Source organism: Aplysia californica, unplaced genomic scaffold (genome assembly GCF_000002075.1).
Source record: "Aplysia californica isolate F4 #8 unplaced genomic scaffold, AplCal3.0 scaffold00714, whole genome shotgun sequence".
In the NCBI taxonomy this organism is placed as follows: domain Eukaryota; kingdom Metazoa; phylum Mollusca; class Gastropoda; order Aplysiida; family Aplysiidae; genus Aplysia; species Aplysia californica.
Window position 1 is genome coordinate 124,865 of NW_004797984.1, and position 13,652 is coordinate 138,516.

Here is a 13,652-nt window from a genome sequence, read left to right on the forward strand (position 1 = left end):
AGGTAGAGCTCTCGTGTTCATGTTTTACAGAAACGTCTTTTGTGATTTTCTGATAACTCATAGTTTTGGGTCCTCTTGTACCTTTGAGTTTACCCTTCATTAACAGGTCGGTAGACACATACATCAACAGGCTACTAAGCTCATTCGTCTGGGCGGTGTAGCGGTCAGTCTTATTGTCGCCGCAAGCAGACGACGCGAGTTCGAATTCCTTGTGGGTTGGCGTTTATCGAGTATTCGAGAAAGTTGGCCCTGACAGGCAGGGTTGAGACACCTCCCCTCCTAAATGATCTGAATAGTGTCAGTTGGGGCGTAACTATGGATTCTTCTTCTTCCTTCCCTGGAGCATGAATTTGATGAATTGATCAATTATGCGTGCATTTATTGATCAACATCACTGCATTCCACTACTTCCGACGTATTTTATCCCTAGCCATACGTTGTCTTCTGTTATCGTATCCATACAGCATGTGGAACTCTGTGCCATCCCTTTCCAAAGATGAAAAGTACTCAAGAATCCGATCCGTACGCTTTGCATAGTAGTCTTTCAAATGATTTCTGGAGAAATACTAAAATTTCAAAGAGATCTTCGAACTAGAAATATTCAAAATTGCGAAGAACACAACACCGGGCGTACAAAATAACCCCAAGCGTACGGAGATGACTCCTCCTTCTGTCCCTGATAGTAAATATGAAATAATAAGGGGAAGCGACTTAGAGAGAAACAGACCGTGAAATGTGCAGCGTGACACAGTTTTGTTCGAGGCACTGGGTCACCGATCTCGTGCGAATATCATGGAGCGAATAAGGGCGGGTTGACGAGTGAAATATCTCTCACTAGTCATCTCCGACAAAACTCATACTTAATTAGCTGTTTATTGTACCAACTGTCATGCTGTCATTTGGTGATAGTTTTCTCTTTTCTCTTCCGAACTTACCGTATCCCCACACTTTGGTGTCCGTGTTCTATTGAAACTGTTTGCGTCGGAGGCCAAATTATTTGCTAAGTCTAATGAATTTTTACCAAGATGATAGAGCTTTAACAAAATGTAGGTGTTTGTTTTTACGTACCAATACATGCAATTAAGATAAACTAAAAGTACTTTAGGCCCATAGATTGATAATAATAACAATAATAATAATAATAATAATAATAATAATAATAATAATAATAATAATAATAATAATAATAATAGTAGTAATAATAATATTAATACTAAAGAAATAAATAGCATTTGCAAAGCGCATGTCCCCACTCGAAAGCAAGCTCTATGCGCTTTACTTGTCTTATTTTTCCACTGTGTTGGGGTCACTGCAGTCGGAACATGTCTATCATCTCTACTCTGCCCCCCCCCCCCCCCACTTCAGGATCCATCCCAGTGTTTATGCGCTTTACACTATATTATTACCCCAGTAGACCATAAGACACTCAGAAACATTCTCATCTTCCCCGGAAGAATGCAGTGCAAGCAGCTGGTTAAGCGCTCAAAGACTAACAATCTGACAAGATCTTTCACTGTCTATAATAGCTGGGTACCCATTCCAACCTGGGTGAAGTGGGGAAAATTCGTGTAAAGAGCCTTTCCCAAGGACACAACGTCGAGCCCGCGGTTCGAACCCCCGAACTCACAACCTCACGATTACGAGTCCGGTAGCCTAATACGGGGTGCCCACGACGGCTGGATCGGGCCCATCGCCCGACTCGATCGCCTGAAACTGAAAACAAACACGTTTGTTTTTGAGGAGATCGAGTCGGGCGATCGGCCCCATCGGCCGATCCCATCCGTAGTGGGCACCCTGTATAACCACCAGCTAACCACCAGTTCTCCGACGCCAGAATGAAAAACAGTGTGTGTATGGTAAAACAGGTCTGTGGTGTCCAACCCGGGAAGTACGTCCATTCCCCTAGCATATCCAATTTTTCTGTGTGTATCCAAGACATCACACCTCACTTGATATTTCCTAGGGTCTCGTTTTGATTCTGTTCCTTCAGGTAATCTTTAATCGCTGTCTTCTTTTTTCCTCGAGTGTTAGAGTGTGTGTTAGAGCCCACTGTCTTGAGTTTAAAGATCTGAGGGATTTTATTTTTTGTTAAATAGCCAATACATTGAATAGGCATTCTCGTTAAAGAACGTTTTAATGACATAAAAAAAAGTATACAGACAGACAGTCAAATATACATGTAATATGATGTCTTGCACATGGCACTAACATAAACACTTGGTTAAAAACAAATAATTCTCGAAAATTGCAAAAGCTCATTTGCACGAATCTTGAAAATAATTTTTATTACCCAAGCTGGTTGTCATGAAGTGCAAAGATGATGACAAAAATCAATTAAATTGAATATAACGATATTCGAACAACTAAGATAACATGAAGTACAAACTAACTAAAGCACAATAGATTGTATATCGCTGTAGTTTTTTTACGTCCTAGTTTCAACTATTTGAACATTAAGAGGTTTGGGGTGGGGTGGGGGGGGGGGGGGGGGGGGGGGGGGCTCCGACGACCAGGCTGAGGTGGATAAAGCACCCAGGCCAAAAAAAAGATAACGTAAGGGAATTCATATACATGTACATGTATTTTCACAGGTGAGAATCGAAGTTACGCGTTTATTCGTGGAACAGAGAGGCGTGGTTGAAGTACACCTCAGACACAGGTCACTGCAATAACAGCACTGTAAAGATTAACCCCTTAGAGCTCACGGGATGTCCCTCCAACAGACCACACGACTTGCTGCAGACAGACGCCTGTGTCTCCCCGCGACACCCCAGGGTACAAGCGGAAGAAAAAAAGTAAAGTAAAAAAAGTAAAGTAAAGTAGAGAATAACGGAGCACAAAAATGCATTAATTAATCACCCCCTCCCCCAAAAAACAAAACAAAACAAAAACAAAACAAAAAACACACACCCCCAAAAAACAAACAAGCAAACCAACCCCCACCTCACAACCCCTCATACAAACAAACAAACAAACAAACAAACAAACAAACAAACGTCAAAAAGAAGTCCAAATCGTACAACAACAAAAAAAATATCACAAACTAGAACGATTGAAAGTAACAATGAATATGACTTAAACTGTATTTCACCTTATCGGTCTGAATTTCACATTTACCCGCACTATAAAAACAAAAGATAATCATACAGAGAAAAAGAGGTGATAACATTATGAGTGCACTAGAGTTCCCGGCAGTGACGTCACACGTGCCTCCTGTGGTTCACTGTACCACCGAGGACAAGAAGCGCAAACAGTACACAACTACTGACGACAATGTAGTGATAATACTAGTACTGAAGTACATGTACTGCGTCGCGATAACGATTTTGTACGAAAGCAACCATTTCAAAAGACATCAACCTTAAGTCGTGCTTTGCTATCGTATCTATACGACGTGGGGAACTATGTGCCACCACTTTCCAAAGAAATTTACTCGTTAATCCAATCCGTACGCTTTGCGTAGTAGTCTGTCAAAATGATTTTTTTGAAAAATACGTAAAGTTTTTAAAGAGATCTTCGAAATAGATGCATTCTAAAATGTGAAGAATACAACCCCGGGGTACAAAATGACCCCAGGGCGTAGGGATAGGGTAAAAAAACAACAACAACAACCCAAACTACCTGTCCAACAATGTTGACGCATGCAGTAGCACAAAAGCCGGAGATGAAGGCGTGCCTGTCAAGACTACAAAGTTCATGGATAAGCGCTCTTTTTTCAGACCACCTACATTGAGAGACAGGGAATGTGAAGGAAAGAAAAGGAAACTCTTGAGAAAAGCGAAGCAATAATTGGTCTCTTTTAAGCGCACGGGGGCTATCCCAAAAATGCTGTTTTGAGAAAATCGAAGATGAAGTTTTTTGACTCTTGTTCAGTTTCTTTATAAGACAATGAACGTATTCTATATAACCGAACACATATACGCACCAAAGAGACCAAACTTCTCTTATAGGTTGGGCAATGCCCACTTTTAGTATAGGTCAAGATTTCTGGAAACCACCGAAATCTGGGTTAGCCCGCTTGTCCTTACAAGAGACCAATTAAGAACTTAATACAAAGTCAACACATGTTTGGGTCAAAAACTAAATAGAGGGGACATCACAGTTTCTAGGATCTTGGGAGTAAACGAAGTCTTACTTTTTTCAAATGAGTATAATAATCTCTTCTGAATTATACTTTGACTTTGATAAGGACACTATTATGCTAGGGGGCTCTCGTGGTTAAGATGTTACGGCATTCGCCTCTCATTTAATAGGTTCCAGGATCAAAACCTGACAGAGACCGAAATTTTACTTTTCTAAAATGTTCTCCTTTCACCTCCTTCCCTACTCTCAAACCATGTTCTGTCGTCTGCTTACGTCTCAGTTTTCTATCCATACCCCCACCCCATTTTGCTTCCTCCTCTGGGCTCTTGATTTTTTCTGTAACCCTACTACCGCTGCGCCTTGGCTCCTTCTTACTGCTGTCTTTCAGTTATACCCCTGATCTTAAGGTAGGTAAGATCTAACACCTAACCTTCTCAGGTACGCACGAAAAATCTCCGAGGTCCTGTGTTCAAATTGTGCACGTTAAAGATCCCTTAGTGGTCTAAAATCGATAAGAGCAGCTTTCGGCCACCACCCGGGCAAAATTCAAAATTAATTCCTACCGAACGGTGTCCCGAGTGCTCATATGACCTCATGCCGTTGCAAGCTTCGCTAAACACAAAAAAAACCCACAAGCAAAACAAGCAAACCGAACCCCCCCCCAACTGCACTGCTTTTCGAAAACCAGTTGAAGGCAACAGAAACAAGCAAACCCATTTCATAAATATAATAGTGTCCCTTTTATTAGCATTTTCAATCGCCCACACTATCTCTTCTCACCACCCCAGCCGCCCCCTGCGTGAAAAGAATAAAAATCAAACACACGAAACTTATTTATCTATTCATTTGTAACTCACACGGTTGTCACAGCCGCGACCTCTAGCATTCATTATTATAACTTTTTGATACAGAGTTACAATATGTTGTAAAACTTTATTGTCAGATGAAAGTATGCAGTTAGTATGACCGAAACACTCAGCATCATGGGAGTGTAGAACAAAAACAAAAACAAAACAATAAAACAAAAAAACCCAAACAAACCTCAAAACAATAACAACAACAAAACACACCATTGTTGCATGTTCAGCAATGTGAATTTTTGTCACACTACAACTTATTACAACATAAAAAACAATGTTTGATCCTTTAGGGAGATTGACAAACCCCTTCCCCCCAAAAAAAACAAAAAAAACAACAACAACAACCCAAAGCAAACAAAAACAAAACATTTACGAATGTTTAAAACCCAATTTCTGGGAAAATGTTGTTTTCGGTATTCAATAGGGTAGACCGGGATACTTAAACATTTCATATCGATTATTTCAAGTGTTATAATAGAACATTATGCAACATCTAATTGGCATATCATTCAATCAGTTCGACATCTCTAATATTGCCCAAAAGAAAATGTCCATCTTTCAGAAATGACAACAATACGACAAAGAAAATAAAAGTACATTGGATCCATTTTACAAAACTTAAATATAGAAACAAATATTTTCCCCTCGAGATATGATAGAAGTGCGTGGGACTGAATTTTAGCTAGACTCTAAGACTAGGAAAACAAGACCATGTGTAAACAGTAGATAACGGGAAATCTAAAAACAGTAAGTTATCTAAATAATTTATACAACTTCTAGGAAAGCTAAAAGAAGATGACAAAGAAAACCTGATTAACATCTAATCGATTAACGAAATAAACACAAGATCTCAAACGATAGAATCATTTATACAAAACAAAAGTAATGTCAATATTTGTCTATAGATCATTCTCTCATCACAGATCTTTTGTAGAGTGCATTGATTCTATAAAACACTTTGCATAACTAAATGATTATGTCAGATTTACATGCATGCGCTCTTGTGCTTTCAGAATACAACAAACATTGTCCTCAAGAAACGTTCCATCTTATATTTAGATGTCTCATCTCTTTGTCTCGTGTTTGGACTCAGTTTCTCTCACACCAGTAGTTTTTTTCTTTCCCCATCTTTTTCCCGAGTACATGTACCACGCATACATTTGCGCACGCACATTCGAACACAGAAAATATAAGCTTTTAAACACAAGGGGACTATCCCTAAAAATGCTGTTTTGAGAAAAACAAAAGGTAAAGTTTTTGCCCCTTGTTCAGTTTGTTTAAAAGACAAGGAGAGTTTTCTCTATAACTAAACAAATACACCAATCAAACCAAACTTCTCCTATAGGTAGGGCAGTGCCCACTTTTGGTGTAGGTCAAGATTTCTGGAACCAGCTTGAATCTGGGTTGGCCCACTTGTCCTTAAAAGCGACCATATAATGTACTCAAACGAGTATTATAGCTCGTCCACTTTCGTCTTTCCGCGATTAATTAACAAATAAAATGGGATCAAAACAAATCTCTGTCTTTAACCTTCTCACGTCTTTGCATGCGGATCTAAAATTTGGAAAAAAAATCTCAAATTCCATTAATGAAAGTTATTGTGAAATAAGGTTCCGACACGTTTTCTCTGATGTTAGTCTAAAAAGGGTAAAAAAATATCCGAGGATTTACAATAACCGCTCAAAACATTTTTTGAAAAGTTAAGCTCACGCCTGTGAACCACGGTCAAACAGATCATGAGTGAGGTCTTTTCGAGACTCACACGGAGACTTCTCAATAGTCTTTGAAGGACATTTACAAGGTAACACTGACATGTGGCGGAATGCAGGTGTCGCTATCTCAAATGAACAATTTGTTTGCTTGGATCAAGATTTTTGGAAACAACTTTAATGTCTTTGTTTGGTGTCTAGTCTACAAGAGTGCCATGCAAAGATACTTGCACATTGGCGAATCAAGGTAATAAATGAGCCAGAATTTTTATTTAGCGTGGACAGACAAAAGTGATTGATACACTCGAACAGAACTCTTCCTCTCTCTCTCTCTCTCTCTCTCTCTCTCTCTCTCTCTCTCTCTCTCCCCCTCTCTCTCTTTATTTATCGCTCTCTCACTCTCTCTCTCTCCCTTTCTCTCTCTTTCTTCTCTCTCTCTCTCTCTCTCTCTCTCTCTCTCTCATATTCTTTCTCTCAGTCTCTCTGTCTCTGTCTCCTGATCTCAAGAATGTCATATTATTTTGAGTCACTCTTTCTCTCCCTCTCTCATTTTTCTCTATCAGCCGTTTCCTTTTATACCTGTTCAAATTGATGTAAAAGTCTACTGTAGTGAACCGTTCAGAACTCACTTGATCAACTTCTCACAACCAGGGTCTGCGACCACTGTGTGCCCACGTGTGGGTCACCATGAAAATAATATCTCGCGTGAAAGACGATTTTAACCCTATCCGTACGTCGTCTTTTACTATCGTATCCATACGACGTGGGGAGCTCTGTGCCCCCACTTTCCAAAGAGGAAATTTACTCGTTATTTCGATTCGCATGCTTTGTTAGGCAGTCTGTCGAAATGATTTTTTGAGAAATACTGAACGCTTAAAAGAGATCTTCGCACGAGAAGTATTCTAAAATGTGAAGAATACAAATCCGGGGGTACAAAATGACCTCAGGGTGTACGGATAGGGTTAAAACTTACTGTAAGCTTGAGAGGACGGGGTGTTAAACAGAAGGTTACACCTGGAAGGAGAGACTTCTGACGTCATCGTTACTGAGGAACAGCGGCCGGGGAACAGCAATTAGTATCTGACTATATTATTATTACTTCTTTGTTTTATTAAAAATTAACTTGGTGTCATCGCTCACAGTATTGAACACAGCTAGACTAGATACGCAATGGTTCGTCTCGATTTTGAATAATTAGACCTCAGTCAGCTATCAGGTCACCCTTAAGCTGAATTTTTTTTTCTTTTTTTTTTCAAAAAATTTCAAACATAGAAGTGTAATCTAGCCTTCAGAGTAATTTGTTTCAGATGCTACCAGAGCGGACCTTAGACTAAACACTGAGGGGAAGAAATTAAGTCTTTTTTGTACTTAGCCTAAAACACACCAAGTAAAAACTGGAGCTACAAAAATCTTATTTAAAAAGTTGAGTATCGATCCAATGATCAATACTACCAAGGCGAGCTTTTGGCTTAGTACAGAACAGAGAGTTTACAGTATTATTGTAAACCCTCTCTGGTACAGAAGTCTAACTGTTTCTCTGGACAGTTACTTTCCATGTTAACAAAAATTTTTAAAAAACAAATACGGTCGCTCTTCCCTGGTCATCTGAAGTAGACTTTTAACCCATTTGTTCCGCTTATCACGGGGTATAATTGGTTACATGCATAAATACACAGAATGCAGAACAGAAAGAAACTGTATGCTCAAGCCGTGTACACTACTACTGAGTATGTAACTCGCCAAAGCAACACACGGGTAAAGTTTCGCCAGTGACCACGCATTTGAGAAGAGTTTCAGAGGGTGCAGGTAGAGTGAAATCACAAATGAAATAAGATATCTCCCCCCCTCCAAATTAAATGCAGCTTTCGGTTTTCATTAACTATCTTCAATGAATGAAAGAGCTTCTAAGCCACATGCTTGCAGTTTGCAGTTGAATTTTGCTAGGTTGTCTTTTCTGTGACTATGAAGTTGATAATGTCCATCTTATTTTTACTCTACAAAAATAATTGAAAAAAAAAGTTCCTTCCAAAAAGAAAGAATTTATGTAATATGGTATTTTATGTAATAGTCATATGCTTGGATATTTTTTTTGCCTGTGGACTAGAGATAAAGTAAAAACCGTTGTTGTCCAAACAGTGTAACGAATTTTACCTTGTTTTTTTCATGGATATCATTTGAATTATGACTATCTACTTTCTGTTCGAAATAAAGTAGTTTTGGATCAATACATTTTCTGGCGTATCAAAGAATAACTTATCACTACATTTGTGCCCTCTGATACCATTGTTGAGACCAGGAATGGTAACAGCAAAATTGGATGACCTTTTCATCAAACGACTGTTATCCTCTCATAAAAGTACATTTTGATAATGCCGGGAAGGTCAAGCATATCTAGTGCTAAAAAATCAATGCTTAAAAATTCAATCAACACCTTCCTAAATTGTATCAACTGTTCTCTCAAAGGCTAATAATTCCTTTGTTTTTATTTGGTATGCACACGCACCTCTTTTACAGGGTGTAATTATAATTTTAGAGATCGCTCACAACCGTTGAGACGATTAATTTAGATCATTTTGGAGGCGTGCGGTTTTGACCCAGCCAGTCAAGGTCAGTCTTGGTAGAGAAGGATATAGCATTCTAGCAGACATATGTGAGATGTGCTGACAAAATGAGTTATTTCTCACGATCCAAAAATGGAGATATCAGCTGAAAATCCACACTGGGGTCAGATTTATATTGATGTTCAATTGATGCCAGTTTGTTCAGGTTGACTGTGTCTTTGACTATTCCAGGCTCACAAACTGTACAAACTTCACCTATCAAGTTGATGAATCAATTTCCATAATGCTAAAATCGGAGAAGTAACTCATTTTGTCAGCACATCTCACATATATACTCGATAAAACTTCCTACTCATGAATCGAACTCACGTCGTCTACATGCGACATTGGAACGCTTATCTTCCACACCATAGATGCTGGTTTGTAGGCGTGTTGGAGAATAGAATTGCCAAAAAAATCTTAAACTGTTCACAGAAACTTTTCCTCTTTAAAAAAAAAATGTTTTGCTCTCGAAGATGATTTTAGTGATATATATATATTTGTTTTTGCTCTTGTCTGAATTTCGGTCTCTGTTATTCTCTGGTTCAGACATCTCATGTGATTACCAACACACTATCCAGTGCAACAAGGCCTACATAAATTTTTTTTTAAAAATTGGATGGCAACAAGTCAAGAGGGCGACCGAGAAAGACCTGGATATGTGGAGTCAGGGAAACACTAACAACTCACGGCACCCCTCTAATCCAATCTTTCCGGCTGGCGAAGGCTGTCTCTTTCTTCCCGCGACATCCAAAAGGGTATAAAACTGCGGATAAATGTACAAGTAAAATGTGAGGCAGCGTGGTGGAATCAGGCTCTCGTCAAAATGATCAAAGTGAAGAAACTTGCATTTTTCAGCAGGTTTGTGAATTCTTTTCCAATTTTTGTTTTTCTCTCAACACCTTTCATGCCCATAAAAGAACTCATTTCTGAGTGGATTTTTCTCAAAAATGTTGATTAAAGACACAGAAAATGTAAATTTTCAGTTACCACGGACTCTGAAGCGAAGGAAATAACTAACTTTTTGTCGGCCATTTTTTCACTAATTTTACCTCTGAAAACAAGTGACCCCCACCTCCTTCTTTCGCAAATATCTCGACTTGTATTCAAGATAAATGGATACTTTTTTCATCCAAATAAAGACAAGCGAACAAGCTTTAAGATGATACAAATAACTCTATATGTCCAAAAATTGACGAGAGCCTGATTCCACCACGCTGTCTCACAAATAAGTTATTTTCTGTTCAACCTGCACCATCTGTTTCTCCTCTCCTGCTGTGCGGCGCTGTCATTTCCCCGCGGTGTTCATTCCCTGAATCCAAGCACCACCCTCTCGAACTGAGTGTCCTTGTGTGGCGTGATGCTGTGCTCCTCTCTCAGCTCGTCTGTTGGGAAGAAGGCGGGCGTCTCGTCTGCTAAGGGGACGTAACCGAGCCGTCTTGCCAACGCCACACCAGGTATCCACAGGATGGAGCTGAGAATAAGGGCGGCTGCGAGCAGGCGACACCACCAGGGCCACGGCAGCACCACTGGGATACCCTGTTGGAAGAAAAACCAGAACAGATGGTTAGTTCGTGGCCTAGTGGTTAGACTACCGGACTCGTAATTGTGAGAATGCGGGTCGGGGGTTCGAGCCGCGGGTCCGATGTTGTGTCCTTGGGAAAGGCACTTTACAGGACTTTTCCTCACTTTACCCAGGTTGAAATGGGTACCCGGCCTTAGACAGTGAAAGATCTTGTCAGTATGTTAGTGTTTTAGCGCCTATAAATGGCTGCTTGCACTGTATGGTTCCCAGGACGTTGAGTTGGTTTCAGAATGCTCTCAGGTCTACTGAGGTAATAGTATAGATTGTGAAGCATGACATAGAACTCACTGTTGAGCGGGGATTTGCGTTATACAAATGCTATCTATTATCATTAGTTGTTGTTGTGTTAAAAATAACCACCGGCGTCTGTGAAGTAGCAATTAGTCACTTCATTGTCGCACGCAGGAGACTTTTGCCCAGGTTGTGGCTGAAGCCTACTCTTATCGATTTTGGGCCACCAAAGGATCTTTAACGTGTGCAACTTACACATGGGACCTCCGAGATTTTTCGCCCTTGTCCGAGAGAGAGGCTAGATGTAGATCTTACCTACCATAAGCTAAAGGGGTGTGCCTGAAAGGCAGCAGTAAAAAGAAGCCAAGAAGTAGCAGTAGAAAGGCTGCAGAAAGAGTCAGGAGCCTAGAGAAGGGAACAGGAGGTAAAGGGATGTGGGTAGAAAGTGGAGACGAAAGCAGACGACAGAACATTGTTAGAGAGCAGGAAAGAATGTGAAAAGAGAAAATTTGAGAAAAAAGTTTTTCCCTCGCTATCCGGATTCGAACCCGAGACCTCTGAATGAGAGGCGAACACCATAACCTCAAGGCCACGAGAGCTCACAGACTGAGTCTGATTCCCGTTTTGGGAGGAAAGTTTTGTCAAGTATCTTGATCTATTTGCTGCTATGTTGTATCTCTCTCAGCCTTTGTTGGCGCAAACCCTCTCTGGTTGGCCCTTCACAGGCAGGGTCGGAAGGCTACCTCTTAAATGATCTAAGTGTGTCGATGAGGACGTAAAAACCACTTACACTGAAAAACAAAACAAACAAAAACACCAGCTGCACCCCTCCCCTAAAAAAAAAGAAATATTATTTTGTGTTAGACAGTCAACTGTCTACTATGACAGTGGATGGCGGCAGTCTCAATAATTTTGATTTTATCAACAATATGTATGTGGAGTCAAAATTGTTTAAGACAACCACCCATTGTCGGGGAGAACAGTGGTTTTCTTTTTCTTTTTTAGGTGGACGCCTTTAAAAGTGTCATTATGATATAAACTGTACACCAGGAAGGAAATGAGAAGTGGCCGTTTGGACAGGTGGTTATCTTATATAGGTGGCCGTCTGTACATGTAATTATCTTATATAGATGGCCGTCTGTATATGTAATTATCTTATACAAGTGGCCGTTTGTACAGGTGATTATCTTATACAGGTGACCGTTTGTACAGGTGACTCTCTTATACAGGTGGCAGTTTGTACATGTGATTATCTTATACAGGTGACCGTTTGTACAGGTAATTATCTTATACAGGTGACCGTTTGTACAGGTAATTATCTTATACAGGTGGCCGTTTGTACAGGTGATTATCTTATACAAGTACCGTTGGTACAGGTGACTTTCTTATACTGGTGGCCGTGTGTACTGGTGATTATCTTATAAACGTGGCCGTTGGTGCAGGTTATTATCTTATACAGTTGACCTTTGGATATGGTTCGCATTCGACACAATTATTTAACTCGTCACTACCTTGTCGGCATCCCATGCCTCGTAGACAATGCCTTCTGAGAAGATTTCGATGAGGCTGGACACAAAGATGACCAGCACGGCCAGAGGCATGACGTAACGCCAGGAGATGAGCCAGAAATAGGACGGACGCTTGCCCAGCATCAGCTCTATGTCTTCACTGATCCTGAAATGGATGGATGGATGGATGGATGGGTGAATGAATGGATGGATAGATGGATGGATAGATGGGTGGGTGGGTGAATGGGTGAATGGATGTTTGGATGGATGGATGGTTGGATGGATGTACGGATGGATGGGTAAATGGATAGATAAATAGATGGACAGATGAATGGATGGATGAATGGATGGATCGAAGGATGGGTGGATGGATGGATGGAAGGATGGATGGATGGATGGAAGAATGGACGGATGCACAGATTGATGGATAGATGGATATATGGATAAATGGAACGATGGGTTAATGGATGGATGAATGGATAAATGGGTGAATGGATAGATGAAAGGGTGAATGAATGGATGAATGGGTGAATGAATGGATGGATGGATAGATGGGTGAATGGATGGAGGAATGGATGGATCGGTGGATGGATGTATGGGTGAATGGATGGATGAATGTATGGGTGAATGGATGAATGAATGAATGGATGAATGGATGAATAAATGGGTGGAAGAATGGATAAATGAATGGGTGGATGGAAGGGTTGATGGATGGGTTGATGAGTGAATGTATGGATGTATGGATGGATGATGGACGCACAGATGGATGAATGGAAATATGAATACGTAGCTGAATAGGTGGATTGATGGACTGATGGATTGATGGATTGATGGATTGATGAATGGATGGATGGATGGATGGATGGATGGATTGATGGATGGATGGACAATTGGTCGGAGGGACGAATTGATGGATAAACAGGAAGATAGTGCAGGTAAGCAGGTAGATAGCTGTGCCATGAGGTAGCAGCAGGTTGGTAGGTAGATTGAAACAAACACAAACAGACACACACACACACACATACACATACAAGTGCACACATGCACAAAACAACACAAACACAGACATATATATA

At 40.3% G+C, this 13,652-nt stretch overlaps 1 protein-coding gene across 1 annotated transcript in view; it reads right to left on the reverse strand.

Annotated features, from left to right (window-relative positions):
* Window positions 1-10,413: 10,413 nt before the first annotated feature.
* LOC101846380 (sodium-dependent neutral amino acid transporter B(0)AT3-like) overlaps window positions 10,414-13,652 on the reverse strand; it is a 75,422-nt gene continuing 72,183 nt past the window's right edge. Inside the window, exons 13-14 of the mRNA XM_005108734.3 lie at window positions 12,580-12,742; window positions 10,414-10,791 (exon numbers count right to left, since the gene is read on the reverse strand). Of these exons, the coding sequence (XP_005108791.1) occupies window positions 10,558-10,791; window positions 12,580-12,742 (397 nt within the window). The 3' untranslated portion in view covers window positions 10,414-10,557. The remainder of the gene's footprint in view (window positions 10,792-12,579; window positions 12,743-13,652) is intronic.